Source organism: Ziziphus jujuba, chromosome 9, assembly GCF_031755915.1.
Source record: "Ziziphus jujuba cultivar Dongzao chromosome 9, ASM3175591v1".
NCBI lineage: Eukaryota > Viridiplantae > Streptophyta > Magnoliopsida > Rosales > Rhamnaceae > Ziziphus > Ziziphus jujuba.
Genome location: NC_083387.1, coordinates 6550077 through 6577531, shown reverse-complemented (window position 1 = coordinate 6577531; position 27455 = coordinate 6550077). Strand labels below are relative to the sequence as shown.

Sequence of the window (27455 nt, the reverse complement as noted above, 5' to 3'; positions counted from 1 at the left end):
TAAATATATATTAAGACGAAATAATTAAAAGATCTCAAATTCTAAAACAATTTAACCATCCAATAATCAAGCACACCATTAACCAAGTGTAGGCAAACATAGCATTCATTTGAACATATCATCTAAACATATAAAGTATAAAAATCCAAACATATAAAACATACAAAAATCTAAAAAATTAAATCCTAATATATCAAATCCCACTACAGATATAATTATGATATATGATAATCTAGCTAAAGACTATCTAACCAAGCCTTCTTCCTAGGCGAAGACATATGGATAAATATCTCTCTCCAATCTGCCTCTCTCAACTTTTCTACTGCTTTAAGATAAGTAGCATTGTCAACTCCATCTATTGCTTCAAGAAGGCTCACACATGTAGCAATGGAACAATCTTTTGCATTACCAATACTATTATCATCCACACTATAGAAACTTTTATATTTTTCTGCCTTAGCTTTAGCAACTTCTGTCTTTGCCTTTGCTGTCTCAGTCCATGCTTGGATTGCATCACTCATTTGTTGTGACCTAGTTTCCTTTTTACTTCTACGTTCTGAGCTAGATGATGCAGTGCGTTTCCTCACATTGCTTGTTAATTTATCGAGAGTAGAAAAGGGATCATCACGACTAATGTTAACATGTGCACTCTCAGCCTCCAATTCCATCTCATCATCAGTATTGGGTGGATCACTAGTAGATGCATGACGAAACACTCCAGTAGCAGTTGACTTGTTAAATATAATTCCTAATAGCTTGTAATGCTCACATCCTTTCTTTCGAAATTGCGTTGCTTTAGGATGCACCTAAAAGAATAAATAATATATTCATCAACGTATAATAATAATAATAATAATACTAATAATAATAATAATAATATATTGTATATCCTCAAACGAAAGTACATATACCCGTATATAGTTTTGCCACATTTCATCTGTAGCATTCACAGTATTAGTTTCAGCATCCCAACCAAATCCAGTTTGTTGCAACAGCTCACTAAACTCACGATGCTTACTTCGAAGCCTATTGAATTTCTGCTTAATTTGCTTCATGTTGTAGTTTCTTTTAGACTTATTATTCAGAGCTTCAAGCATATTAGTCCATTCCTTTGAACTGAACTGCCCATCTTTCATACCACCTTTGTTTATTAAATCTACCATAACATCTATATAAATCTTTTCATTGGTAGCACTCCATAGAGTTGAATCATCACCACCATCATTTTCCATAGTTGACATCGCACAAATATACTACAGAAAAAACAAACAGCAGAATTGAAGCAATCATCATCAACATTTCTAGGAATTTAAAAGTTTCAACGAAGGGAATCATCATAGAAAGTGAGAGAGACAAATTCCATGCTGACACAAAGATAAAACAATCAATGAAAAGGCAAGAAAAATAATCAACGTGAATAATATATATATATATATATATTTCATCCAAATAATAATATATATATATATATATATCTAAAGAAACCCACCAAAAGAAATTTCCACCTACATATATATTTATATACATGTAATTTCCACCTCTATATATATATATATATATATACATGTAGAACTTGGACAAAATCCATAAAAGCACACGGTTCCATATGCTTTGTTTTCTTTTTTTTTTTATATATATATAAACATGTGAAAAGGTATCCACATGTCTTTTGTTTAGCCACACAAACTTTTTCTTGGCTCCATGCATATATATATATATATATATACATACACATGTCAAAACATCCCATCCTTTATCTTTTTTTCTTTTGTTTGTATATGTATGTATGTGTACACGGTTTCATGTAAACATAAAAGGTGTCCACATGTCTCTCTATTAGGCCACACTTGCACTTATAACAAATCTATAAAAAAATTAAAGAGAATAATTCATAATTATCCCCATGAAAAGGAAAATTCAATGCGTGTGTAGGTAGGTAGGACCATAAAGATAATGATTTGTCTATTCCAAGTAGCCAAACAAACAACAATCCGAATAACTTTTGTCTATTCCCTACTGGCTTTCTCTTTGGCGCTGGAACCTCAGCTAATCAGCTTTCTCATATATATCATTTTAAATATATGCATTTTTTTAAAAATAAAATCTCATGATAAGAGCTGGACTATATATATATATATATAAATACATACATGCAAGAAGCCATAGAAGTAATTAATGATGTTTATGTTAAAGATATTATTCCATGGAAGGTGGAAGGAGCAGCAAACGAAGATGGGAGGACTCCCAGCATTTGGGATAATTCTTTTGCTCCTAGTGGTAAGTCATTTCTTCTTTATGAGCAGAGCAGCCTGCCAGTTTATATATAAATTGATTGTAAAGAAAATTAATTTGTTAAAAGAAACTATTAAGATTTAATTATCAACTGGTCCTGTATTTTGGTTCACTACTTTAACTAAGTGGAAGAGTGTTGCAGACCCAAAGCTTTAGGCGTCCTTGTCTCACAGCAAAAAAAGAAAATACCCACACACTTCTGTATAGCTTTTTACCCAGATCACCAAAAAAGCAAAGGCATAGAAAAGGGAAATTCAATATGGCAAAAAAAATTCAGTCAGGACTTATTGAAGGACTAATTAACCCTACCAATTTTTTTTTTCACTCTCTTTAATGCTGCAGCCGTATTTGGACAACCTTACAAAAGGATCCATCAAATAATCATCTTGGGTGTCCTCTACTACAAAAATGGAGAAGAGCTGGAAACTAGCTTTACTCCTCCTACATATATTTCTAAAAGACTCTGCTCTTCATAAGTCCAGAACCAGAAACTGAGCCAACCTCTTCATCATCATCATCAACATCTCCATGAGAAAAAGAGAGTTTTACCAAAAACCGCTATCGTAAAAGAGGTGGGTGAAGTGAAATAGCTGTATTATTAACTAATAGCAATTATTATTCAGAACTTCCTAATTTAATTTCTTTGATGGAATTGGATCATTATTGTCCCGACTGAATTTTTTTTGCCATATCGTGGAATTGGTATGAGCAATTAAACCCAAGAAAAATTCATAATCAATAATAAGCAATTAAACCCAAATCTAAAACAATTACAAACACAATTTATCAACAGAGAATCCAACCAGTATTGAAAGATTTGAGAAGAGAGGAAACCTGATCGGTGAACTTCAGCAGAGATCGGTGAACTTCAGCAGAGATCTGTTTTTGTTGAAGGCACGGCTGACTATTCGAGATCTGTTCGATGAAGATTAGCTGGTGTGCGTGGGTCGACGAGCGGTGAACGTTTCGCAAGCCAGTGAAGGGGCTGGGCGAGTGACGAAGGTGAGAGACAAGAGAGGCCAAGGTGAAAGAACAGGTGGAAACATCTTTTTGATGTTTTCCCAATTTTGTTTTTTTTTTAACTTGTTTTCAGAATTTGTTTTTAGAAACAAATGGCCAAACAGGTATAAAATTGTTTTGGAAACAAATTTCTGTTTTCAAGAACAGAAAACTGTTCTGAAAACAGCTGGCCAAACAGGCCCTTAGGTTCGGCTCCACCGCTTCGGCTGTCTCACCGAGGCTTCTTGTTATATGTCGAACAAGTTTGAATACGTAACAAAGGTCGTTTGCTCACGCGCTCGCCTCCTGCATCCGGAGGGTGATGCTGACTGAGTATGACAGTGAAATGTGTTCGACGTTTAATGGAAAGTGGCTGAATATGTAATTCTCGTGAAGTTTGGAGCTGTTTCTGCTTCATGTTGACGACTTGGGGACCTTTCACCACTAGGTTCGGAACAAATTTTTTTTTATTTGTTTATTTGTTTATTTTAGTTTTCGGCCATTCGGTTTTTGTTTTGGTGCTTAATTAATTAATAATAAAAATCTTAAATCAATTTTTTTTTTCATATTTTTTTCTTCAAATTGATTATGATTTTTTTTTTAAAATGTGGGATAAATTATACGAAATATCCTGAAAAATGACTCATAACTTGAAAGGATTATTCACTTTCAACCTATTTGTAATTTTAAAAAATTGGTATCCAAAAATATTTCAAACTATTCGATATTTTTCTTACTTCAAAAGTTTTCAAATATTTTAGAATTTTATTTTTTTGTCATTATTGAAATTGATCTTGATTGATGCGATAAATTATAATTTTACCATTTAATTTTATAATTTTATATTAAAAATTTAAAAATATATCTTTAATAATTATTATTTAAATTATTTTTTATTGTTAATCGTGTATCACTAATAATAAATAGTATTTTTGAATACTTTAATCTTATATTTTTCTTAAAATTAGAAGATTTTGACAAACTTTACCAAATAAGCTGTACTTTTGCTTACTAAAGTGTAAAGCAATATACCAATAATAAATATTCACAAAAAAAATTTACCAATAATAAATAACAATGAGTACATAAATATTTTACTATAACAATAGCAAATATATTTGTATATATTGAAAGAGAGAGAGAGAGAGAGAGAGAGAGAGAGAGAGAGAGAGGGTGCATGGGTATTCGCAGAAATGATCCAGTTCACTTCCGGATACAAGCAAAAATGATTGATGTCATGTCAATTAAAAGCATACCAGACCTCACGTCAAGCCCCATATGTCAAGCATTCTTTTACCCACCCGGAAGTAGACCCACCGCTTTACCCCATGCACACAGATCGCTCTGCGTCCGGAAGATTCTAATTCTATCTTCTATATTTTTGCATTTAGTAGACTATTCACAGAGAAAGATGATGTTAATAGACACTATTGGAGAACAAATTTGGCCCGGGTTTTGAAATCATGTTGGTATTTGCCAGTATTTCTTTCTAATACTGATATAAATATAACTGTGTTGATTTTATTAATGTTTTTGGATGAAATTATTTGGATTTATATTAAAAAGTGTTCGATTTTACTTTTAGATTCCGTTTAGGATGTATTAAAATTCAGAGGAAAATTTGTTTTAAGAATTTAGTTTTTTCAAAATTAATTTTTCTTATAAGTAATATGAAAATTATGATTTATGAATAATAAAATTTAAGATTGTATAATAAATTAATAATAAATATATATTTTAAAAAAATTAAAATTATTTTTTTGTAATTCTTAAAATGACTAAGATAAGAATAATTTTTTCATATATTTTTCTATATTGATGGGAATATAATTTTTTAGATTTATATTTTTCTACCTTATAAAAATATTCAAAAAATTTAAATTATTATTTAAAAAAAAATTAGATTTATATCAATTTCATTTTTATTCAAATATACCATTAAAGATATAATCACACTACTTGCGGATTCATATGGGGAGTGAGAACTATGTATACTAGATTGGAGAACTATACACAGTGTTACCTTTTATGAGATGAAATAAATTTAAAAATGAAGTCTTTGAAAAAAAAAAATCATAAAGTGCCAAGATAGTGCAAGCCTAAAAAAAAAAAAATGAGTTTTATTTAATTGATATTCTTTGTTTTTTTTTTTGCTTGAATATTTAATTGATATTCCTTCAGTATTTGGATTTTAGATTTAAAATATTAAAAAAGGAGAATCATTATAAATGATAAAAAAAATCCTCAAACACTTACACAATTAAATGTTTTTATTTTTTTTTTCATCAAAAGAAAGGGATGATCAAACTAATTTAATTAATAATTCTATCAATTTAGACAACAAATAAAATATTTTTAGCTAATTTTTATTTTTTTTATCGATACAACAATTTACAAACAAAAAAAGAGAGAGTGGCTTTTACATCCACAATTTTATAGATGTTAATGTGACGTGTATATTAATTAAGTTAATCTTATTTAATATAATTAAAATTTATTTTTTAATAATAATAGCATGTATATTAGCTAAAAAAAAGACTTTTTGTGCTTTAATTAATTATCACCATTGCATAGAATTATTATTTTGTTCATCTCGAAGTTTGGAAGTTGGAAGTGTCTTGTCACCACCATACTGTACGCAAAATACTTATATAAAAAAAATAATGATAAAATTTTCCTTTTTGGCAAAACAAATTAATAATAATAATATTGTAGTTCTTTTTCTTAAAAAAGATGAATGAAAAGACTAAAAAACCACCAAGGAGAATTCGATGGGGCGTTATTGTTATAGCCCACAAATATTGACATGTAAAACATGAAAATTGAATTGAATGAGACACACGCATGCGAGGCCCACAAGACAACACCTCTTCAACCGTCCGAGTCCCCACTCCTGAAAAGCGTTAAAGCGTACAACTAAAGAATTAAAAAACAACAAAAACGAAATTCAATGCAAATGCAGGGAGCGAGGGGCGGTAGCGGTTTGGTGTTTACTTTTAATACAAGTCAAGTTGTACGTTATTTTACACGTGTCAAAAGATGAGTGGTAAGTAAGTTCTAGAAGGTCATAGAAAGACGTGGAATCCCGCGTCTCTGGGTGGTCATAGAGAATCTGGGAGGTGAACAAGCCCAACTATATAAAGGAGGAAGATCTAAAAGCCCAAGTTTCGTTTTGTTTTCGTCGTTGAGCTGCGTATCCGTGCGACTTGCAAAACAGAAAGGAGCTTTCTTTCCCGGCTTCCGCCTGCCTTGCGGTACGTTTTTCACGCGGCATTTTCTTGTCGTACAATTTTATTTTTTTTCCCTCAATCGAAATTGCCATTGACTTAGTTCTTCGTACCTGAGGTAGATTTTTTCTATTTTTGAGATTTTGATTGGTTTTTAGATTTGATTTTTCTTCGGACTCGGTGTTTGAAAGCGAAATTGCTTATGTAGAATATTTGAATTTGTTTGTTAATCCTGAGATCTATAAAGGTGTAATTTTTTTGTTTGTTTGTTAGGCTGTGGGAATTTTAAATTGTAAAATTTTGGGTTTTTGCGATCGATTTCGTGTCTTATTCTAATAAATTCTGATAGTGTAGGTGTAAAATTTGTTTGTGCTTTTCGTTTTAAATTTGTGTTTTAGATAAAAATGCTTGCTTGGATGTGAAAGATACGATTTTGGCTCGTGTTTAAAATTGAAGACCCGTCTTTATTATTTCCTCTTGCTTTTCGGAATTGCTTTGTTGCCGTATTTTTGAATTTATTAATATTCTACTACCCTTTTATTGGGTACACTCCTAATTAGTTTTGGTTGTGTGATATGAATAGGTCTTCACTAGATATTTCATCACTTGTGTTTTTTATTCACTACTGAGCAATTCAAGACCGCGAAGATGGCTGAGGTGTGAATTTACCTTCAAAACCAACTCTGATATCTTACCCCTTTTTTTTTTATAATTATTTTTTTTTTTGGTTTTTAAAGTTTGTATTGAGAAATGCTTTAGGCTCATGCTTTCGTAACTATGAAATTGGTTGGCAGGAGGGACACAGGGTTACTCTGAATGTATATGACCTAAGCCAAGGACTAGCTCGGCAACTTTCTACTACGTTTTTGGGGAAAGCCATTGAGGGCATATGGTGAGTGTTTTCGTTTAAGCAGGAAAAAGAGTGTATAGGATAGTGGTATTGGACAAATTACAATTGTTTCTATGTAGAGGACGGGAAAGTTTAATCCTTACCATCTATCTTTAATAGTTCGTATGGGATAGTGACATTATTAAGTTTGTTTTGTGTTTCATGGTCTATTGAGTATTGTGATTAGTATGATCAAATTGTTATCTGTGTAATTAGGGAACAAAAAGTATAATGGGGAGATGGATGTATTCGATATATGATTTGAGATTTTATCAAAAGGTTTTATTTGTATTTCCTGTATTCTCGGTCAATTGGACAGCTGGCACATTAATTTGGATGGTTATGAGCAGTATTTTTACATTCAATATGTAGATTATTGTCTTATTTGTTGAAGTTGCTTCTGTGGTATACTTTAGGCTAAAGCAGAGTTAGTGGGCTCTTTTTTGAAGGTGTACTTTTACATTGCAAGTTATAATGCACTTTTAAGTCTAAGTGGCTTTTTTTTTTTTTTTTGGCATTTGATTATCACATGACAGGCACACAGGAATTGTGGTTTATGGTAATGAATATTATTTTGGGGGTGGCATACAGCATTCTCCTGCTGGATCAACCCCATATGGTACCCCTATCCAAGTGGTAGATTTAGGTGTCACACATGTGCCCAAGGACATATTTGAAATGTATTTGCAGGAGATCAGTCCACGTTACACAGCCGAAACATACAGTTTGCTTACTCACAATTGCAACAACTTTAGCAATGAAGTTGCACAATTTTTGGTTGGTGGTACAATACCGGACTATATTTTGCAGCTTCCTAATGAAGTAATGAGCAGTCCGATGGGTGCTCTTATATGTAAGTGTGGTTGTTATTTTTATCCTTCTTAGCATACAGTATTACCTAATTGTTTTTTTGATATGCTGAAGGCATCGGATTGTATGCAATTCTTTTATGTGAAGTAAGTTCTTTTGACTAAAGGTTTCTACGAATGTCATTAAATTGCAATTGCGTAAACTTGGAAGACAATTTGGACAAGAGTACTAGATGCTTTTAATTTAAGACAGCTTATGAGAGCTGCAAAAGAAAAGAACAGTGCAATTGGCATACAATATGCAACTTCTTTCTGTGTCCATTTTTCTGTTTTCCTTGTTTATAGTCTGATATACGTTGCTTACGTTTTCCTGCTTGTTGATGTGAAAGAGATTGTATAATGATTGGCTTGGAGTTATGGAGCAGTTAATTACGAATACCAAGGAAATGTTTGATGTACTGCCTTCAGTTTTACATGGTTTTGTTTCCTCTCTATTGCAGTGCCAATGATTCAGAATTTGGAAACTACATTGAAGGCTGGTGCTGTTCCTCAAGTTCCTCAATTCAGGCCTGGTTCGGTGGCGCAGCAGACAGTTAATGTTTCAAAATCGAATTCATCCAGTGGGCAACCAAACAGAAAGGAGGCTGATAACAAATCAAAAAAATCTGAAGGGCAGCCAAACAAGTTAAAGGAGCAAAGTAGCTCAAAGAAACCTGAAGTAGAACAGTCCAAGTCCATTGCCAAAGGGACTGTGGATCCTCTTGGGAATGCTCGAAATAAAGTGCAAGAAGAGATTATGACGGAATTTGGTGCGCTCATGGCAACAGGAACATTGCGTGCGAGTGAGGCTGCAGCACTTGCAACAAGAAGAGTGATGCAGAGATATGGCAGTCAAAATTCAGTCATGCCACAAAGTTAGGTTCATGATTTTGAAAATTTATTGTGTTACAACTTATTGTGGGTCAAGTAGGTGTTCAATGTCCCCTTCACGGGTTCACTTATTAAAATCCGATTTCATGTTTGACGAACTAAAATTATCATTAATTTAAACGAAACCTGGCATAAACACTTAAAACATTTTTCTTTCTCCTGTTTTTATTTTTTAATTTCTTTTTCAAGTTTTGGATTCAAAAGAGATTAGGGTATATCTGGATAAGTTCGGGAGGAAACTATAATCGCAAATCTGGAGAGAAATGATTAAAAAAATTAAAAGTAGAATAGTAGGTGGCCATAACAGGAAACCAACTTTGTTTTCTATATCAAATTAAGCAACCTCTTAACATCATACCTCTATATTATTGTCCAATGAGGCAATTGACACTTCAGAATGTCATGGGGTCATAAGAAGTTGGATTCTCTTATAATAGTTGGAATTCTTTTAGGATATTTCAAATAAACAAATTCAACCCACTTGGCTTTAAGCAGGCTAATAAAATAAAAAACAACCTTAAAAGCACCTTGCGAGCGCAGGTCCGAAACTCAAATAGTGAGGACTTCAGCTCAGTGACCTCATAATTGTAAGGTATCAGAGGCCTTGGAACCTCTGGTCTTTCTTATAAAAAGAGAGTGAGCTAAACAACCTCAAACCTACATTACTAGACACACCTTATAAGGTTGAGTACATAGACTAACCACGTGTCACAACTTCATCTTATACCCCATTAGATGAACCAGGCTGGAAGATTTTATTGGATGAAACCTCAAAACCAGTACACGAGCCTCAATTGGAGAAGATTTTCACCAACTTCAATTGTCACCTTTTGAAAAGGCCAAAAATCACACCACTTGGAAAGAACTTTTGAACCAAATCGAAGGTCCAAGTGGCGCTAGTCCAACAGCCTACGTGTGACGTGGTGTAAATCATCCCTCTCACCTTCTACAAGAAGCTCAGATTAACTCTTCCAATCCTCTTTTTGACAAATTTACCGTTACTCTGGAGGATTTTCTCCATTAATACTTCTTGCTTTTATAACTTATTGTTAATCATGTATTAGTTGAATGCACCCATTAGCGAGCGGTTTGCTTGTTTAAAATCCAATTTCATGTTCAACAAACTATCATAATTTCAAACTAAGCCCAGCGGAAGCACCTTACATTTTTCTTTATTTTATATTTCCTTTTCTGAAGTTTTGGCTTCAAAAGAAATTATGGCATATGAATACAAGTTCTGCATTGGAGTTAATTACAACTCATGGCTGGAGAAACGAGGTTGAGGAAATTAAAATTAAAATCCTAAGTGGCCATAACTGAAAACCCATGTTTTAACGCTTTTATAGTCAAATTCTTTTATGATGTATGAAAATTTTTGTTTGCTCCACGGCTCGAAAGGGGGAAAAAAAAATTGTAACAAAATCTCTTTAATTTTGTAACTTTTTTCCAAATTTATTGAATTCCCATTGTAGATCTGTTTGCTCTATGGCTCGAAAGTGGGGGAAAAAAAAATGTAACAAAATCTCTTTAATTTTGTAACTTTTTCCAAATTTATTGAATTCTCAGTAGATTTTCGACTTTCTTCTTCTTCTTCTTCTTCTTCTTCTTCTCTCTCTCTCTCTTCTTTCACAAACTCTTTAATTTTTATTATGATAAATTTGTAAGATTTTCTCATCGGAGTTGGGGGTGGAAGAAAAGATTGTATGCTTATGGTTATTATAAAGATTTTCAAAATGATGTAATTGCCAGTTACTTAACTTTCCCTCAATGAAATAAAACTAAATATTTGGAGCGGATCCTTGTAGTGTCTCTGGCGGCGGCCATTTCTTTCTATGTCTAAGTTGAAATGCAATTCCTCCAATTGTGAAAGACTCCACAAAAGGGTTTGACCACGTATTCTAGATGCTATGAACAATGGGGCTAGTACGTAAACTCGCATAAGCTTCAACGGAAGGGGAAAAAAAGACCAATAAAACATCAAAGTAGGTACATAGTAAGCGGGTAGTTTGATCATCAGTCAAATGGATTCGTGAAATTAAATTTCTTTCCTTCTTGTTTAAAATCAGTGTCCAAAAAATTTCTAAAAATACATTGTAACAATCTATTTAATGGAAGAATATGTTACATTTACGTATGAATGATTACCCTTAAAAGTATTTTAAAGTATTATTCTGATACTGTAACCAGCAAATTACCATATACTATGAAATAACAGCTGCTGCATCACGACTGCTAGATGAAATGGGATCTTGATCAGCCGTACCCATATTTTCACTCTCTAGTTCGAGTGTAGCTTCTTTTGATCTGCTACAGGCATCAGAAGGAATGTTTATACCAGCAAATCCGATCATTACAGCCACAGCTCCAAGGTAATCCATAAGATGAGGGGCATTGCCGGTCAGAGAATCAACAACCGCTGCCATTGGGACCTGAATTGTGAGACCCGCCGTTGCTACTGTTGTGGTTGTCAGGAGAACAGCCTTGGCCCATAAATAATCGCTCAGCACGTTGTCTAACAAACCTGAAAACAATGCCAAATATCAATATTACTCGAGTATAGGTTTGGTAAGAGAACTCTTGAAAATCATAACATACAGAGATAGAAATCTAGCTACTTGTTATGCCATTATATCTGTGCATCAACGAACAACATGATTGTCTCATGTTATTGAAGCAAAAGTGTTTTCCAAGAGAAGTAATATATGGTAACTTATAAGTTCCAAAAAACATATGGAATTACTTGAAATATTATTAAATCCAACAGATTGATAGATAAATACAACTGACATGGGTTGAAGGGTTTGCCATATTGTGCTTCTGGTTTTCAGCAGAACTACTAGTACTTAATTGATGATGCTACACTGGTCAATGAAGCCAGTACCAATCCAAAAGATTTGTCTCTCTAGAAAACCGTAGTACTGATAATATAGTTCTCCTATAACATTAGCATTGTTGCAAAACTAAAGAAAACTGGTGATTAATTTCAAGGACCAGCAGAGAGAAATTACTTATATGACTTCTATGGACATAAAAAAGTCGCAATAAATGAACGTGTTGCTGTCGCTAGTATATATCTATATCTCCTAGTTATTTGCATATACAACGACAGAATTTCAAGAAGATAAAAGAAAGTAAACAATTTAATAATCAATGAAGATAAAGATTAGTTTAAGTCAGGTACAAACCTTTACCAATAACTAGACCAAATTCCTTCCAAGTAAGGACATAAAAGGGCTCTAGCTTGGTGAAATTAAGTATAATGGCCACTGGAAGGAAAATAATCAGGTTGGATAGGCCTAGAAATCCCAGGAACTGAGCCATACTGGGATTATCACCATTTTCATCATCATCAGGTAACTTCTTGCGAATCAGGGTAATATACACAGCATACAACCCTGCTGAGACAAGTGCAAAAACATCTCCAAGAAGTGGGTTTGAAGCAGTTGCACTTAAACCAGTTTCTGAGTCACCGAAGCTTACTATTATAGTTCCTGCCATGCAAAGAAGAACGCTAACAAGCTTCACCCAAGTGAACTTCTCACCCAAAAATACCAGAGAGACCAAAAATGTGAAAAGGCTGGATGCACTGCTTAAGATGGTGTTTGACTGCAAACAACATGAACAATAAACTCATCACAAACCCAAATGAATAGAATAAAAAAGTCAAAGAATAGAAGCAATATGTGCAATACAAAACTCAAAATCATGCTCACCGTAACCGTGGTATACTTCAATGAAAGATTAAAAGTGAGCTGAGCCAAAAACCAAAAGGGAGATATCAAAAAGCTAACTTTTGCCATTCTAGTGCGTGTCCAACGCCCTCTTTCATCAACTTGTTTGTCAGAATCTTCACCGACTGCATTTTGATTTGATGAAGAACTGTCAAACTCGTCGAACTCATGGATTGGATCTGAACTAATAACTCTTCCATGCTGTCTTATTTGCCCCTCCTCAATTGCTTCAATATTTGCACTTTGATCACTCTTTCCAAGAAGAATGGTCTTCTCAGACTCTACTAATTCTTTCGAAGGGTCAGTGTTGTTGCTTTTACTTCCCCAAGGCCATAAACCTCCATAGTTATCCTCTAAATAGCGTCCTAATTCAACTAAGGGAATGTAAACCACAAACAGTGAATTGCATATATACGTTATGAGGAAAGGAGATACACCGGCATCAACAACCGACTGTACCACAAAACTCGCAGCTATCCAGATTGCTGCCACGGCAACTATATATGTCAAACCCAAAACCCATCTCCACGTTTTGCTTCTCATATTTTTTCCCCACCCACAAATCTTTTTTCTCGGGAAAATTTTACAAATCCCCAATTCCCGAATCCCTCTAAACCCAACTCCTTTTTAATAGACGAACACGAACACGAAGACCCATCTCATAATTCGGCTCAAATCTTCGCAGAAATTAAAAAAAATTTCAAAATTCCAGTGGTAGATATCAGGAGGACCACGTGATTGTCAAGGATCTGAGTAGAATAGCAATCGAATCAGCGATCATATATAAGATGATATTCATAAACAAATGGCCTTAATTGGAAGATTGGAATAAATCTGGGTAATAAATGTTGTTAGAAATAGCGATTCTGTAATGGTGAAACTGACGTGAAAATTTTTACCCGGCCAATGGAATCGAACCGGAATTAAAAATAAGAGATTCTTGCAAATTTAGAAAGAGTTCCCAAAGAGAGAGAAAGAGACGGAGAGAGAAGGGGCTCCTTGGGCCGAATGGTGGATGAATGTTCTGATCCTTGTCGCTTGTTAATTGAAGGAGAAGCGCGTGCGTTTACCAAACTTCTAAATTCAACACGTTTAGATGTTGGCCTGGCCCATACAAAGCTAGTGAAAAAAAATAAAAAAAGAGAAATTGTTGGTATTTATGTTTATATTTATTGGAACTAGTTCAAGTTGGGTGTTGATGCATTTCTTAATTTATAGGAACAATTATGTAGTACGGTTATAAAACAATGCATGTAACAATTTGTTATTTTAAATTGCGTTGTCAATTTTTTTTTTTAAATAATCCATAAAATTTGTTTATTTGCATGTTTAGTTGATAAGTTGTATGTTTGGAGTAGGAGAATATTAATTCTAATTTGGTCATGTATTTAGAATTGTTTTTGAATTGTAAACTTATTTTTCCCCCCCTTTTGAATGAATAGTTTTGCATTTTTATAAAGAAACAGTTTTTACATTTTAGTACATGAGTAATGTATGTATATAACATTTTATGCTATATATTATCGGAATGTCACAAAAGGGATATAAAGCTGGTAACACATCATATCTTCAAGAGTATTTATTATTATGGATGGCAATAAATATATATATATATATATATATTATATTGTATTAGTGAACATTAATGCCATGCAAACCAATATGTATAACTTTTATAATTAAAAAAAAACATTTTTTAATAAATTTTTTATGATTAGGGATTTTCATATGGTATGTTTTTAATATGGATGGATTTTTCTTGGAACCACCTAGCACCTACTTATAGCAGAATTTAATTGTGTTTACAGGAAGCAAACTAATCTGCTAGAATCCTAAAAACCCTCAGAATTTGATAGAGGTTTTATACAGTTACTGGAAATTTACTTCCAATTCATCTCTCAAACGTTTACTGTAACTGGGATTTTCTTTCCCATCTATCAGCCCTTTGGTCATATCCTTCTGTAATTTATGTGTTATGTATTCCAGTTTTCTTCGACAACTTGTATATAAGCTCGCTCGTTCTTGAACAACATGGTATAAATTCTTGGGCAAAATACCGGAATATGGAACAAATCATATGTATAAAGATTAACATATGTGTCATAAGATTTTTCACTCATAACAGCTTCTTTCTTATTGATCTTGGCATCAAATATTTTCACAGATAGCTTTACTCTCTCACTTTATTCAACTCAGAGCTTGTTGACAACCCAACAATTTTTTTACACGCTCTTCAAAATAAAAGAAAAGAATCGCCTTTGGAGAGAAAAGGAAAAAAAAAAAAAAAAAAAAAAAAAAAGAATCAAGAAGTTTGTGGAAACATTATTAACATTTTTTTCATTGTTTTGTACATGTATACATATTCATCTTTTACAATGATGAAGCACTTGTAGATCGTGATTTTGTCTTGTGTCTTGAATGTGAACCACCCCATTCCATTGCTTCTGCTACAGCTCGTTCCCGCTCCTTGATCATGCTTTCTTCGTCTTCAGGTTTCGCCTGTGCACCAGACATGTTATGCTCAATTGGTGGAGAAGGAAGACTTATAGCTGTGGCACCATGTTCTGGTTCTGTCCCCAAGAAACTTAGAGCAGTGACCACATCACTCATCAAGGGGCGAGCCGAAGCTTCCTCATTAAGGCACATGGCTGCAACCGCCACCGCTTGGTTCAATCCTCTAACAGGTAAATCTCCTTTAATGAGTGGATCAGCCAATTCTCCATACCTATGAGGTTCCTTGAATATTGGATGTGCCTGATAAAAAGCCAAAAAAAAAAAAAAAAAAACAGCCAGCTCAATATATTAATATGCATAATCAAAAGAAGGAAAAGAGAGAGTGATGGAATTTACCCAAGAGACTAGATTTTGTTCTTCACTATTTCTGGTGGTGTCAATTGCTCTCCTTCCAGTTATCAGCTCCAACAAAACAACTCCAAAACTGTATACATCTGATTTCAATGTGAGTTGGCCTGTTCTTTGATACTCTGGGGCACAATACCCATATGTTCCCATTACCCTGGATGATACATGTGTCTTGTCTCCTGTAGGTCCTAGCTTGGCTAGTCCAAAATCAGAGAGTTTTGCGTTGAAATCTTTGTCCAACAAGATGTTGGAGGACTTTAAATCGCGATAGATCACTGGAGGATTTGCCTTATCGTGTAAGTATTCTAAACCTTTGGCAGCACCCAGAGCTATTTTCATTCTCTTGTACCAATCTAAAGGTTGTTGATCTGGTGGAAAATCTGAAAAATTAAAAGTAGAGTGAATGAGAAATTAAGACAGCAATATGAATTTCTAATACCAAATACTGAACATACTAAGTAAATACATTTTGTTGGAATTGATTTTCCATGTCGGGTTTCATAATTTTCGAAAAGTAATCTATTTCTTAAGAGAACTTGAAGATTAATTAAAGAAAAAGATATTACCCAATAAATGGTCTTCCAAAGATCCCAAGGGCATGTACTCGTAAACCAGAAGCCTCTGTTCACCATCAGCACAGTATCCAATAAGATTTACTAAATTTTGATGGTGTAAGAGGCTCAACATCAACACCTCAACAAGAAATTCTCTATTCCCTTGCAATCCATTTCTGTCAAGTTGTTTCACGGCTACAACCTGAAATAAGCTCACCTTAATGTCACTAAAGTTTCTTCAATAATATTGATGTCTTGAGCAATGCTTTAAATGGAAGATAGAAAGAACAAGTGCAATGCTTTCTAACCTGGCCAGTTTTCTCAAGCCGCCCCTTATAAACCCTTCCAAATCCACCCTCACCAATCAGACATTCCTGTCTGAAATTTCTTGTTGCTGTAGCAAGTTCACGGAATGTGAAAGTTTGTGCAGCAATATTGTTGTTACCAGTTTCTTTATTTGCAGCTTCAGCTGGTGCTGGGGTCTTTGTTCTAGGAATTTCTGTAACTAAAAAGAAAGAAGTTGCAATAGAAAACCCAGTCAAAATTGCCTGTATTTCTTACTAAAAATATATATAAAACCAGAAACCAAGCATTTCAATGCTAATGAAACGCTTGAAGGGAAAAAAGGGGTTAATGTAAATTTCAGAGATTCATAGGAATCTATGCTGTAGAAAAATGCTAGGATAAGTTTGTTTGGACAGGGAGAGCCATTGTCCTTTGGGAAAAAAAAAAAAACCACCATGTTTTTGCAAAGCACAGAGTAAAAATCAAACTTACCAGGTCTGTGAGGCTGTGAAACGGGTTCTTTATGGACAGCAGGAGGCAATTGTGCCCTCCTTGCACTATTTGCTCTCCTAGGTGCCTTTTTTTCATGGGATGAAAAACACGAAAAGCAACTCATTTGTTAAATTTTTTTTTTTTTTTTTTTACCCTGTTTCGAGTCTTTTTCAAAATCCTCTGTTTTCCAACCAAACGAGGTATACAAATCAGAAAATCTTTGAACTAAGCAGATTCGTTATGCATGGTCTCGATAACCAAAAAAAAAAAAATTTGATCACATAAATATTCTTTCAAACACTTTGTCTACGTTTTAAAAAAAGAAACACTCTGGAAAGAGAGTTCGATAAGACAATTTAACGTCCCAAGATTCTTTTTCAGGAGTTTCAAATTTTGGAAGTTGCGAAGTACAAACCAGATTCCATGGATAACCAGAATGGAAATGGCAAACACATCAAAACCCCAAAAAGAACAAAACCACCATGAAAATATAAATTTTTATTTTTATTTTTATTTTTTTCTGTTTTTTCGTTTTGTGTCCCAGGCGAGGGCAAACAACCTTGGATGACAGTAAGAAACAAAAAAAGGTCAAATTTTTTTGGTGTTTCCGCAGAACATGGAGAGAAAGATGGTAGGGAGGTTAGGACGGTGTCCTAACAGATGTCATCTTAAAGTAGCAAACTTTGTAGCCGTTAAAACTTTATATTACTATATTTTTTTTGCTGACAAAAATAGATTTAAAATCAAAGTCAAAACTGCATATATAATAAGGTTATAAAACTGCATGTCATGGTGGCCAAACTCTGTGCGTGTCTAAGGCACTGTGCCCTTTGTTGCCAAAAACGTTCATACAGTCATATATTTTAGTGGAAGGCCATAAAGGCAATTAATTATGATCCGGTAAAATATTTTATATTGCGTTTGCTTAACTAAGGAGCACTCCATAAAGGCAATTAATTATGATTCGGTAAAATATTTTATATTGGGTTTGCTTAACTAAGTAGCACTCCGTCGTAGGAATTGTGAGGAAAACCCACAAAGCAGAAAAAGAAGAATAAATACTTATTTTTTTAAAACCATATATATATATATATATATATATAGAATAAATACTAGTTGTGTAGTTCAATTCATCAATATAAATGATAAACTAACTTACGAGCAGAATTACTTTTTAATGCAATCAAAAAGCATTTTAGTTTCTAGTTTCTAGCTTTCAGATATAAGAAATTAGATATATGTAAGAAAAATGTAAAACTAAAATAAAATCTACACAAATTATTAAATGTGATCCAAACTCAATTGTAGTATATAACTAATAACACGTTAAAAATGAATTAATATTACTTTTGAGTTGCATAATTTAAATTATCTGTCAACTGATCGTAAGCTTTTTATTTTATTTTATTTTTTTTTTTGTGGATAATAACTGATCTTAAGCTTGAAGCATAATTTTTTTTCTATTTTTTTTGGGACAACAAACTTGAAGCATAATTGAATATTAGAACTTCTAGAAACAATTTGTTTTAGGAAATTATCTGACAATTGTCAATCTATTTTAAGCTTGTTAATCCACCTAAGCTGCCTGTACCAATTTTTCAAAAAAAAAAAAGAAAAAAGAAAAAAAAAGTGTCTTAAAAAAGTTCTGGTAAAAATAGTTTTAAATTTTCCTTTTGTTTTGGATCACGAAAACAAAGTTGTCCCAGTCAATCTGGGCTCACTTGAATGTTGAATAGACTTCGAAAGCTGACGTCGGGCCCAAAGCGTGTGAGGAATATTTATTCTCGGAATTCACACTAATACGTGTTCAACGACGACACATACAGATAACAAATCCTAGTAAGCATTCCAACCAAAACAACATTGAAAAATCTTTGCATTTGATAATCATGTTTAGGATTAGGAGAATCCAAACAGCCTTTACTGATATTCTAACTTTAACCACCATGACAATTACAACATTACAACAAGGAATGAAATTATAATATATAAATCACAAAATAATGATAATTCTGCATCTGCAATTATTATGAATTAAAGAGATACATTCACCTCAATGGAAGACTCTGTCAAGATGATATCTTTTAGATTATCAGCTTTTGGATGATCTAGACAATCCAATTTTATCCTCACGTGTAGAGGTTTTGTGAAAATCACATCTCTCAAATCCCTCATTGTTTTTAACAGGTACTGAATGCATGAATCTCTTGCCATCTTTCCACTTTTCTGCGGGCTCAAAATATCCACAATTCTTTCTGCACATTTCTCTCGATCATCTTCTGGTATATCTGATTCTTTTCTAAGTTTTAAATACAGTACTGCATTTACAATAACCTGTGTGGTAACAATAATTAAGATATTAGAACTACAATGGCTGAGCTGGGGCTGCATGGTAAGGCAAATATTTGGTTTTACACAGAGACTCCCAACTTGTAAAGCAGCTAAAAACTTCCAAACTTCCACAAATGCTTCTACTTCCCAACTGATACTATACCTTACATCCTTATTCATTATTTTATTAGTTGTTGTTCATGCCAGTTTGAGAACATTTACAGCATAATACATTTTCCAGTTATTTTCTCGTCTACAGCTAAAAGGTATAATCTAGTTAACTGACAGATAACTGCAACTCCAGTTTTGTTTTAAACTGAATATAGTTGGGTTTTAAGACAGCCACAGCTTATACTTTTTTTCTCTTTAAGAAGTCGAAAGACAAAAGCGGGAAAAAGAAAAAATTGAAAATGCCTTTTTCTTTTACTTTTACTTTTTATTGGTTGCCATTTGATAAAATCATTTCTAAATGAGAAAGGGTGGTCATTGATAGGCATGATCTTGCAAATTTGGGTGGGAGTTGCTTTGCCCCATATTTCAGTATCAAGAGCAGTTGACAAGAAGGTGGTGGAGTTTCCTCACTGCTACCAATTTTGTATCTTCAAAACCGTGAAACAAACAGATAAAAGAGGCAGAAGAAAAATGAATGAGCATACCTCGCTTGTTCCAGGACTTGTATTGACAGAACTGCTAATGCGAATTCTGTCATCTCGAAAACTTGCGTCACTTGTAGTTTTGTTGTCTTCAAGAGCTAAATCTACATCAGGTGTTGAAAATGCTAGATTATCCAGTTCATCATACCATTGTTGGGAAACACCAACCTGCATTCACCCAAGAGCTCTAAGCTACTGAAAACATAGAAAACACAAACCGAGAGTAAAGAACCATCTCTCAACCATCAATCCTTGATGTTTGCTAAAAAGATACACTCTGTAACTCTTCAAACCTTCTCTAATGATTCTGCTGCTTCTTCCACTCCTGAGATTTCAGTAGCAGCGCCTCTTGCTTGGCGCCATATACAACCTTCTTGTAACTGTTCTACGAGTTCAGTGTCTGCAGGGATGTCTACATTTAATTGTACGTCAACTTTACCTGTTACTCAGATCACAAAGCTACAGGGTGTCAGATGATAAAACTATGTTAAAGTGCAGAGTTTGAAGCAAAAGAATATTCTAGATTGAAACATTAAAATCTTGGAAGTGAAAGATTTAAACAACTGGAAGAAAATTTTTATGTCTCCAAGTTCAGCCCCTACACTTTTTCTCTATCATGTTGTCATTTTATGTGAATAGGCCATATCCTTCATTCTATTCACTTTGACGACAAGATCCAGTCCTACAAAGGTCCCCCATGGAACCTGATATGACCATTCTTAGGCAACAATGTTATGCTACATCATCAAGAACACAAGTTTAAACTTAAATTTAGAATAAATCAGTGAAGATTGTTAGGCGGACAATTTTGTTAAACCTGGAAACGTTAAGAATAACAAAGGTACGCTCAAATTTCGTGAGATACATTGTCAACTAGCGACCAACAAATAAAACATATCCAACTTTCAGAAGTCAATACCTGGCAACAAACTGAAACATTGAAAATGATCAATCTGTGTTCCCTGTAGCCCATCAATACTGTCAATCAGCCAGAAATTGGGAAACATTAGTCGGTTTCAAAAATATCAATACACTGTTGTAACTTCAGTGAGGAACAAGTTTGCATACATTAGGAAATAACAATATAATATCATATAATAATCTGGGATTCATAATGGAACAAGTTTTCACATATTCTTGCAGAACACATGAGCACACTAAAGAATCCAAAACATATGGAGTCCATAGCAAAAAGGAATCTGATGTTAAAAATGCACTCACACAGTGTAAACTTTCTCCAAACTGGAGGACACCCAGTAAGGCAATCCAAGAATCCCAAAATTTGAAAACTGAAAGTTGGAAGGGTCTCTAGATTCTCCACTTAGTTTCAAAATCCTCTGTCCAGCTATGTAACATATAAAACGAAAAGATAATTACAAAAGCTATACAATCAATTTAAACGAATAGGCAGAGTTCTCTTTCTTTATAATAAGTTGGTACCCATGTCACAAATGATTAGGTCATTCTGCAAGGTTGTGAATGAAGACATGAAACCAACATATGGAAGCTCCGATGGTGAACAGATAGCAGCAACTTGATGTTGCAGCCAATGTTGTGGTATCTGTTTCAAAAGAGATACTTTCTCCAAGAGTTGCTGTTCACATATCTCCAGAATCTTTGGAAAACCTTTTTATGATTGGAATTGTGTTAGAAATAATCTAATAAAACATATAATAAAGTAGCAACTAATGTAGCAAACCTTTGATAATTTCTTTTACTTTTCCTGAAGCCAAATCTATAGTCCATAAAGTATCAAATCTGTAAAAAATAGCTAAAACAAATCAAACCAACCCAACTTGAATATATATCTCTCTTTCCCTCTCTAAGAAATATATGCCAATAAAAATGTGTGTTACCTTCGGTCTATGACTAATAAACTATCATCAACTGACTTTATCAAATGCCAAGGAAACAATAGTGATTGGACATCAACTGCTACAGATTTTGCATCATAGTTGCTTCCAAAACCTAGCTTATCCATTATCCAGGTCCAGAATTGAAAATTCTTCTTATTAGTGTTGGATGCTGGACAGAGAGTCTCCACGACACGCCTCTCCATATCAGCTCTTCTGATGGCATGATTCTTAGTTCATAGAGACGCCCACAAGCAAAACAAACAAAATGATGTAAAATAATGCTGGGTAAGAGATTCTACCAGAAATGGAAAATTAGAGCTGGTACAAGTCAATGCATACCTCAGAATCAACAAAATATAGGCAATCCTCAGCAGCATGATAAAATGAAGCTGCTGGACGCACAAATTTTGCAGATTCAAATTCTCCATCCTCGAAACCTGGTGAAGAACCAATCTGACAGAAAACAGTAAATCTAAACCTTTTGCTGTTCAGAAAACCTACCAAGTAAAGTAAATAAGAATACAGACTTGAGAAATACCACATAAACTTTTCTTGGAAACAGCCTTGTTATGTTAGAAGAAAAATAGCTTAAAATCTATAGATGATTCTGAAGGCTGTAAGGATATCAGCACATGCATAGGATTGATTTATGTTCTAAAAACAAAATGTAAACCAAAATTTGGCCTAGGAAAGAAGAATGCTAATTCATAAAATGTTTCTATATAATACTACTCAAGAATATAAATGAGGTAGGTTGCTGTCTGCCAAGAAAGGCAACTGACTCCCACGTAAAGCAATTCTGCACTGTTTTATATCTACACCTGACAATGATGGGGAAGCATGATACAAGATGATAAGAAAGAAAATAGAGACCCACATGCTTTTCACTATATGAGGAAAACTGAAAATTTTCTTGAACTAATTAGATACAGTTTCCGTACAAAGAATAAGACAGTGTGATATCTACCAATGAACAAGACTAAAAGCCACAAGAAAGTACATGCCTTTAAAAAAATAAAAAAAATAAAAAAAAAGGCAATTTCACTTGAACTAATTAGATATAGTTTGCATACACAATCAAGAATTTTTCCACTGCCATTAATTATGATAATTCGATGATGATTGCTATCAGATATAAATAGCCGGTTCCCATCTTCATCACCAGAGACGCAGCCTGTAACATAAACACCGCAGATTGTGAGAGAGAAAAATCCTATTTGATCACACCAGAAAAACTAGGAAACAAGGAAACCATCAAGGGTCATGTCATGGTCTACTGGAAAAAAGCACTATATAAACAAGTATATCTATACTTAACAATTTACATAACAGAATGCACAGGTTGTTTGTGTAATTCATATTATGGTGTGTACAGCAACCACACAAGAAGTTGTTGTTTCCAAAAACCCAAATACTACAAAAGAATGTGATATAATTGAGGTAAATAATAGTCAAGCATTGCAAGAAGTGAGAAAATTTCATTAAAGAATTTGAAAATCTTAAACAGCAGAAGTTATCAATAACATAACACTGTACAAACTAATGAAACAACCGTCATATGGCAAGGCAGTGATGATGCATAAAAGGCCTATACCTGGGAAGTGAAAAAGGAAGTTCTGCAGAGAAGACATATATGATTCCCTAATGATCTCAGCTTGCTTCAGACTAGTGTTTTTCGAGTTATTGGGTGGCTTAGAATTTCCATTTTGTTGCACATTTAACTCCTCAAGAGCTGCATAAGAGCAATGAGATGATAAAGTAACACATAATATGTGCAGGTACATGATAATGTACTCGACTAAAATTTACAATTTTTGAGCTTTTGAGTTTCCTACATGGAAAAAAATTTCATGGGAAGGAAAGCAAATTAGATTTAGGATGTTTGAAAAACATTCACAGTAACATATTTATTAATTGAGAGTCATAAGCAGAAAAGCTATATTGTAAACAAAGATTTAACACCATGAAGCGTGCAAAATATGCATACCTTTGTTAAGAACTTGAAGATCTAGGCCATTATCATGAAAAAATACTGGACTCTTGAAATCTTTAAATAGAATGTAGCATATCCCGTTTGCCAGCTGTAGAGATCAAGGAAAAATCAATCTAAAGCAACAGTAGCAGTAAGAAATTTGTTAATATTAAAGAGTCAGCATGATAAATCTACACATTAATTGAAAACTAAATGAGAAACTAGTTAATTCTATGAGATTTGTTGATTAGAATCGATATATCCATATCTAGAAATATTGTGAAGCATCTTTATTATCAACTCCAAGATAAACCTCTCTCCCCGATACATTCTCTCTCTCTCTCTCTCTCTCTCTCTCTCTCTCTCTCATCATCCATTGCTTAAAATATATTGGACCATCAGCAGTATCAACTCCCAAATAAACCTCTTCCCCGTCCATCCCCCCAGAACATAAATACTTTGAAGATTTCATGCTTTCCAACTTTTAAAGTTAAGCACCTGGTTTTGTTGGAACTGTAAAGAAAGAAAATAGAAGAACCTAAACAAGCTAATAAAGCCGGTAATATTTTAAAGTGTTACAACTAAGAAAACTTTTGTATACATAAATGACTATCAAATGAAACAAAGGGTATTACCCACCTCAGAAAAGTTCTTGCTCGACAGTAAAATGGGAAATGTAATGTATTCCTTCACCATTAATTGGATTAAGTCACTTCTGTCTGCAGACGAAGAAATTGCACTGCCAGGTTGAAAACCGATAACATAAAGCTGAGGAAATCTGCGGAAGAATATGCACAGGGAGAGTAAGTGGAAGATATAGGATGAATTTCATCGAGTTCTAACTGGAACAAAACAAGTAACAAAAATTCTCCACCTTTGCTGAAGTAACTTTACTTTCTCAAATGTAACGATGGGTTCACAGCCTGTTGTTTCCAAAAACTGTCCAGCAAGTACCAAGAAAGTTCCATCTCTTTCAGGGAAACTTTTGTATCTTCCAAATTTGGTCAACCAACAATGACTAGGCCCTGTATATCCATATAAACAGAATTAAAATGAAAGGAGAAAAGTCAATAATATCTTCATTCTCGACCAAAATGAACGTTTGAGTCCATATAAATAGATAAAAGGAAATTATATTCGCATACGGATAGGCGTTCTTCTGGACAAAATGTCCTAGATGGGAGAAAAATTATATATAGTTGTTTAAGTCGATTAAACAAGATTATCCCAACTGTAATGAATCAAAAATTGTCATCATCACCATAATTTAGCTGGCCAAATGATATAATGCCTAAACAAATTATCTTCTTTTTTTTTTAATCCCCGAAGCACAGTTCAACACATAGTTTGAAATACTTAAACGAGAGACAACAAAATGACAGGCAATACCTTCAAGTTCATCTACAGTGGATTTAATAAAGGACACAAAATCAGATTCAGGGGTAGACTCGTTTTGTACTTCTGATGCGGTTGAGAACCTGAAAGAGGCTGTCATTCCGAAGTTAGTGAAGATATAAAACTGCTAAACATTTACATGTACATGCTTAAGTCTAACACCACGAATAGCTGGAACTAGAAATCTTGAAATATGGGATAGAAAATAAGATATAATTACCGCTGATGATGAAATGCGTTACGTAACATCCTTGTATTGATTTTCTCCCCAGCATGAGATTGAGGAATTTTAGTTAAGACCTGTAATTTAGTAACTGGTCTACATTGCTGACAATCATCACCTGACCAAATGAATTTAACAAGAAACTACGACTGTCATATCAATATGGTTTACTGTAATACCTTACACAATCCACATATATATATATATACTGGAAATATTATTGATTGTATAATGCGTATGTATGCATACATTACATAAATGCCATATACACAAAAGTAGTACATCTGTGCGACCGAACAAATAATCATAAATGCCTAATATCCACTTCGAATTCCATTTAAAGGAGAGAAAAAAAAAATTGAAACGAAAGAAACGATATTTAACGGAAAAAATGAAACTTTGAAATTCGGAGGATTAAAGAAAGTTTACCTGAGAAAATTCGCTGGGACAAGAATAACCTTGAGGTTTCTCTCAAACGCCGATATCTCAACGCCATTTTCTCTGTAATGATTTCTTAGAGAAAATGGAATTTTGCTTGAACTTGAGAGATTTTTCTCAATTCCCGGTGCTGATGCTGAAGTAAACGTCGGCGGGGTTTATCTGTTGGGCTTAGGGTTTTAGGCTGCCGGGCCCGCCTGAACTACATTAAATTATTGGGCTTGAGTTTTCATATCGGAGAATAAGACGATGTGCCGGAATGCAGAAATATTTTACATTGTATAGCCCAATTACTTGATATAAGGCCCATATTACAATCGGTTCACAGTTATTTGTGGGTTTGAATTTAAAGTATCCAATTAGCCGTCACCGAAAACTTTGTAGGGGTTGTGAAACTGATTGTAATTGATGTAATGATTCTTTAATTTTCAATGCTAAAAGAAATCTCCTAATACTACATCAAGCCAATGGCTCTCGTCATGAAGCATGGAAGCATGAGACTTTTTCAAAGTTCTGAAGCAATAATGGAGCATATCAAGACTCCAATCACGACTCTTGAACCCACAGTTGTAATGGTTCCAAAAAATTCCATATGCTAAGCTATTACTCTCAATGGTTTCAACCTCCGTTTTAATAGAAATGAATGACTTCCCACCAAAAAAAAAAAAAAAAAAAAAAACGAAAGAATGGAAATTCAATAAAAAAAATTTTAGACTCTATTCACATATTTCTCCTTCTAGTTCTTTAGCCCACAAACAAAGGAATGCTAAGTATTGCTACTTGCTTAATTAAGTTTTTAATTTTAAATTATTAATTAAAGAGGTTTATTCAACATTTGCAATATCAAACGGCATAGATACAATTTTATTCTTAATATTATGATTTTTGATATAACTAAATTTCAAATGTCAGCAAGCTAAAACTATATATTTATGGAAAATTGGGGTGGGGAATACAGTCCTTGTTTCTATCCCATATTTATTTATAAAAATAAAAAAATTTTAAAAAAAAAAGTTTCATACCTTCTGTGCACCTAATACTTTTCTTTCTTCATCCTTTTTCCATTTTTTTTTATTTTTTTTATTTTTTGGAAAGGTACTTGGACATGAATTCATGGGGAAATTATGCCATCTCTGCATAGCTGTAGGAGTAGAGAATGGAAATAATTTCAAGACTTCTAACCTTTTTATCTTATAGAAAATAATAATAATAATGGTGAAGAAATATCCAAGAAGCTTGCAAGAATTTAAAAAAGCACAACCATTTTGAAAGAATTGGACATCAACTTGCAAAAATTTTGATAGATAGAAAAAGGGTAAACGCCTAAATGGTACATAATATATGTTGGTGCCCGCGGCATCCCCTAAAAGGGTAAACATTAATGATTAACTGTTGTCCTTATCAATATTAGAAGGTTGCTTTGCTATATTGATTCAAATCAATAGAGATTAACTAAATAGTTCATGGCCAAAAAGTTACCTCTCTCCAAGAAAGAATAGTCACAGAAAAACAAATAA

At 33.6% G+C, this 27455-nt stretch overlaps 5 protein-coding genes across 8 annotated transcripts; 1 reads left to right on the top strand and 4 right to left on the bottom strand.

Annotated features, from left to right (window-relative positions):
* Positions 1 to 39: 39 nt before the first annotated feature.
* On the bottom strand, positions 40 to 3266 carry LOC125424000 (L10-interacting MYB domain-containing protein-like). Of its 2 annotated transcripts, XM_060820130.1 has the most exons (4): positions 3127 to 3266; positions 1490 to 1864; positions 912 to 1253; positions 40 to 806 (listed from the first exon to the last, which is right to left on the bottom strand). In XM_060820130.1, exons 3-4 carry the CDS (start codon positions 1239 to 1241, stop codon positions 237 to 239), a joined length of 900 nt encoding a protein of 299 aa, XP_060676113.1. In that variant the 5' UTR covers positions 1242 to 1253; positions 1490 to 1864; positions 3127 to 3266; the 3' UTR covers positions 40 to 236. The 2 variants fall into 2 exon arrangements, with proteins under 2 accessions (XP_060676113.1, XP_048336047.2); XM_048480090.2 differs by lacking the exon at positions 1490 to 1864 and having other exon boundaries at positions 3127 to 3260.
* A 3124-nt stretch (positions 3267 to 6390) lies between these two features.
* On the top strand, positions 6391 to 9291 carry LOC107426553 (uncharacterized). The gene is made up of 5 exons (XM_016036758.4): positions 6391 to 6545; positions 7102 to 7175; positions 7313 to 7410; positions 7944 to 8260; positions 8717 to 9291. Exons 2-5 carry the CDS (start codon positions 7167 to 7169, stop codon positions 9133 to 9135), a joined length of 843 nt encoding a protein of 280 aa, XP_015892244.1. The 5' UTR covers positions 6391 to 6545; positions 7102 to 7166; the 3' UTR covers positions 9136 to 9291.
* Positions 9292 to 11172: 1881 nt separating this feature from the next.
* On the bottom strand, positions 11173 to 13922 carry LOC107426546 (thiamine-repressible mitochondrial transport protein THI74). Its single transcript, XM_016036750.4, has 3 exons — positions 12860 to 13922; positions 12332 to 12752; positions 11173 to 11667 (listed from the first exon to the last, which is right to left on the bottom strand). The coding sequence occupies exons 1-3, from the start codon at positions 13418 to 13420 to the stop codon at positions 11348 to 11350; spliced, it is 1302 nt and encodes a 433-aa protein (XP_015892236.3). The 5' UTR covers positions 13421 to 13922; the 3' UTR covers positions 11173 to 11347.
* Positions 13923 to 14996: 1074 nt separating this feature from the next.
* LOC107426628 (probable serine/threonine-protein kinase PBL26) lies at positions 14997 to 17884 on the bottom strand. 2 transcript variants are annotated; one of them, XM_016036858.4, is made up of 5 exons: positions 17071 to 17884; positions 16602 to 16792; positions 16306 to 16495; positions 15728 to 16119; positions 14997 to 15631 (listed from the first exon to the last, which is right to left on the bottom strand). In XM_016036858.4, the coding sequence occupies exons 1-5, from the start codon at positions 17192 to 17194 to the stop codon at positions 15248 to 15250; spliced, it is 1281 nt and encodes a 426-aa protein (XP_015892344.1). In that variant the 5' UTR covers positions 17195 to 17884; the 3' UTR covers positions 14997 to 15247. The 2 variants fall into 2 exon arrangements, with proteins under 2 accessions (XP_015892344.1, XP_015892343.1); XM_016036857.4 differs by having other exon boundaries at positions 16602 to 16798; positions 17071 to 17882.
* Positions 17885 to 18924: 1040 nt separating this feature from the next.
* Positions 18925 to 26098, bottom strand: LOC107426629 (uncharacterized). Of its 2 annotated transcripts, none has more exons than XM_016036859.4 (17): positions 25930 to 26098; positions 25498 to 25618; positions 25272 to 25360; positions 24757 to 24907; positions 24522 to 24660; positions 23898 to 23991; positions 23505 to 23642; positions 22984 to 23084; positions 22250 to 22363; positions 21911 to 22137; positions 21754 to 21812; positions 21495 to 21680; positions 21276 to 21399; positions 20974 to 21032; positions 20348 to 20493; positions 20058 to 20222; positions 18925 to 19404 (listed from the first exon to the last, which is right to left on the bottom strand). In XM_016036859.4, the coding sequence occupies exons 1-17, from the start codon at positions 25994 to 25996 to the stop codon at positions 19105 to 19107; spliced, it is 2280 nt and encodes a 759-aa protein (XP_015892345.3). In that variant the 5' UTR covers positions 25997 to 26098; the 3' UTR covers positions 18925 to 19104. The 2 variants fall into 2 exon arrangements, with proteins under 2 accessions (XP_015892345.3, XP_015892347.3); XM_016036861.4 differs by having other exon boundaries at positions 25272 to 25370; positions 25930 to 26085.
* Positions 26099 to 27455: the final 1357 nt, after the last annotated feature.

Excerpts from the sequence above, each read along its gene's own strand:
- LOC125424000 (XM_060820130.1), bottom strand. The coding sequence starts at position 1,241 with ATGTCAACTATGGAAAATGATGGTGGTGATGATTCAACTCTATGGAGT. Across the intron at positions 807-911 it reads TGTGGCAAAACTATATACGG|GTGCATCCTAAAGCAACGCA; the intron begins GTATATGTACTT and ends TTATTCTTTTAG.
- LOC107426553 (XM_016036758.4), top strand. Across the intron at positions 7,411-7,943 it reads AAAGCCATTGAGGGCATATG|GCACACAGGAATTGTGGTTT; the intron begins GTGAGTGTTTTC and ends ATCACATGACAG. Across the intron at positions 8,261-8,716 it reads TCCGATGGGTGCTCTTATAT|TGCCAATGATTCAGAATTTG; the intron begins GTAAGTGTGGTT and ends TCTCTATTGCAG.
- LOC107426546 (XM_016036750.4), bottom strand. The coding sequence starts at position 13,420 with ATGAGAAGCAAAACGTGGAGATGGGTTTTGGGTTTGACATATATAGTT. Across the intron at positions 12,753-12,859 it reads TGAAGTATACCACGGTTACG|TCAAACACCATCTTAAGCAG; the intron begins GTGAGCATGATT and ends TGTTGTTTGCAG. Across the intron at positions 11,668-12,331 it reads TGGTCTAGTTATTGGTAAAG|GTTTGTTAGACAACGTGCTG; the intron begins GTTTGTACCTGA and ends CATTGTTTTCAG.
- LOC107426628 (XM_016036857.4), bottom strand. The coding sequence starts at position 17,194 with ATGAGTTGCTTTTCGTGTTTTTCATCCCATGAAAAAAAGGCACCTAGG. Across the intron at positions 16,496-16,601 it reads GGCTTGAGAAAACTGGCCAG|GTTGTAGCCGTGAAACAACT; the intron begins GTTAGAAAGCAT and ends AGCTTATTTCAG. Across the intron at positions 16,120-16,305 it reads TTTGGAAGACCATTTATTGG|ATTTTCCACCAGATCAACAA; the intron begins GTAATATCTTTT and ends TTAATTTTTCAG.
- LOC107426629 (XM_016036859.4), bottom strand. The coding sequence starts at position 25,996 with ATGGCGTTGAGATATCGGCGTTTGAGAGAAACCTCAAGGTTATTCTTG. Across the intron at positions 24,908-25,271 it reads CACTGTAGATGAACTTGAAG|GGCCTAGTCATTGTTGGTTG; the intron begins GTATTGCCTGTC and ends ATGGATATACAG. Across the intron at positions 21,400-21,494 it reads CCTAATCATTTGTGACATGG|CTGGACAGAGGATTTTGAAA; the intron begins GTACCAACTTAT and ends TATGTTACATAG.